At 51.8% G+C, this 1,813-nt stretch overlaps 1 protein-coding gene across 1 annotated transcript; it reads left to right on the top strand.

Moving 5' to 3' along the window:
• Positions 1-519: 519 nt before the first annotated feature.
• On the top strand, positions 520-1,405 carry LTHEOB_13031 (uncharacterized protein; the record flags this gene model as incomplete). The annotated part of the gene is made up of 2 exons (XM_035509965.1): positions 520-727; positions 942-1,405. The coding sequence occupies 2 exons, from the start codon at positions 520-522 to the stop codon at positions 1,403-1,405; spliced, it is 672 nt and encodes a 223-aa protein (XP_035375526.1).
• Between the last annotated feature and the right edge of the window lie 408 nt (positions 1,406-1,813).

Genomic DNA, 1,813 nt, shown 5'->3' with positions numbered 1-1,813 from the left:
AGCACCATGTGAATCATGGCGGGTCCGCGCTTGGCGCCAAGGCAGCGGTCCGACGTGACGACGCAACGGGTCGAGGGCTGGGCTTTTTTTTTTTTTTTTAATATTTTAAGGCGCTGATGCTTGTCCTCCGCCCTCCGCGTTGTGGATCGTCACCCCTGCCTCCACGCGGGCTAGCTTGCATAAAACGCCTCATCGTATTCGCCATCGCGTTAGCCACAGGAACCCCAAATCCAGATCGCCGCCGTCGCCGCCGTTAACAAATGGCACTGAGCGTGTCAGTGCTTGACGTGTTGATTGTCTCATACACGTTGAGACCGACGTTTCGGCCCCCGGGACGATAGGCTGGGGTTTGTGAAGGATGCGACGCTCGGCTACAGTCCGAAGAGAAATCCGTTTAGGAAATAGTAGAAATAAACGAATAAGGGAATGAGCAATTCATTCATTCGGTATCTGGCTTGCTCCCACTGATATTGGATACTTTCCGGAGCTGCGCATTTCTTTCATCTCCTCAGCTTCACAATGCAACCCCCCAAATTCTTCAGAAAAAGCCAAGACTACGCCGGAATCGAGCAAACAGACAACCTGCTGCCGACTGACGAGAAGACGCCTACGAACACCCGCCGTAGACTACCCTACAACATTTTCTTCTATACCTCCATCGCACTTTTGAATATCGTCGTCGGCCTCTTGATCGGCTACCTGGCCGCCAGCGAAGAGTCAGCGTCAAGTTTCGGCATTAACTCCAACAACCCCATCCCCCGCAAAATCCTTACAAACCGCCATGACGTCCCCTTCAGCCCAAACCCCGACTACATGGGGCCCGGGCACACCGTCAATAAAAACTGGGCCAAGCTGACCAAAGGCAAGCAAAAATACATACTACCTCTTCCTCTCTGCACTCTAAAAAGAAAAAAAAAGTTCTAACCGACAACAAAACACAGGCTCTGACTCCATCTACCTCGAGGAGCCGGCCCGCTACGGTCTGCAAGACCCAGGCATCCACGCCCCCTTCTTCATCTTCTCCGAGCCGCCCGCCGCTGCCGCCGACGCCGCCAACGTCAACAACTTCTACGTCCTCAACAATCTGCACCAGATACACTGCGTTAACATGATCCGCATGCGCTACAACTCGCTCGTCTATCACCGCGATGCGACGGACCCGCTGGCCAGGACGCCCATCGACGAGGACTGGATCAGGCATCTAGAGCACTGTTTCGAGTACCTCAGGCTCAGCATCACGTGTGCGGATTACCTCACGTTTGAGAGCGACTCACCGCCGGGAAGTCCTGAGGAGTATTGGAAGGACGGCCTAAGTTGGGGCGTCGTACATTCGTGTGTTGATTGGGATGCTTTGATGGGCTGGCAGAGGAGCCAGGTCGTCGCGTATAATGCAACCTGGAGCTGAGATGGTGTCATTTGTGCTCAGCACGGAGATTGCGTAGCAGAGCAATCTATTTCATTGAAATCAATCTCGAAAGTCGTCGAATAAAGCCGTCCACTCACGTGAATGGGAAGGATCTCTGCTTCCGATGCGCCGTCCGCTATTTACTTTTGCTTACATACTATCATCGTATGACTGTGTCTAAAGAATGCAGAAGCCGGCCATCTTTAGCAATTGATTGAATCATCGTTTCTAGCGTTCTGTGAAAGTATATTGTCCAGCAAGAAATCTGCGTGATTATACTAATTTTAATCGGGCAGCAGAGAAAAGACGGTAAGTTCGGCTTTGCAGTTCATGGACAAGGAGTTGATGGAACTTAGTCATGCGAGCCTTAGAATGGGAACTAGTACGCGAAGCTGACGATCGATTTCT

The sequence above is a fragment of the Lasiodiplodia theobromae genome (genome assembly GCF_012971845.1).
Source record: "Lasiodiplodia theobromae strain AM2As chromosome Unknown scaffold_107, whole genome shotgun sequence".
Taxonomy (NCBI): Eukaryota; Fungi; Ascomycota; class Dothideomycetes; order Botryosphaeriales; family Botryosphaeriaceae; genus Lasiodiplodia; species Lasiodiplodia theobromae.
The sequence above is the reverse complement of the archived record's forward strand: the minus strand, read 5'-3'. Positions and strand labels throughout refer to the sequence as shown.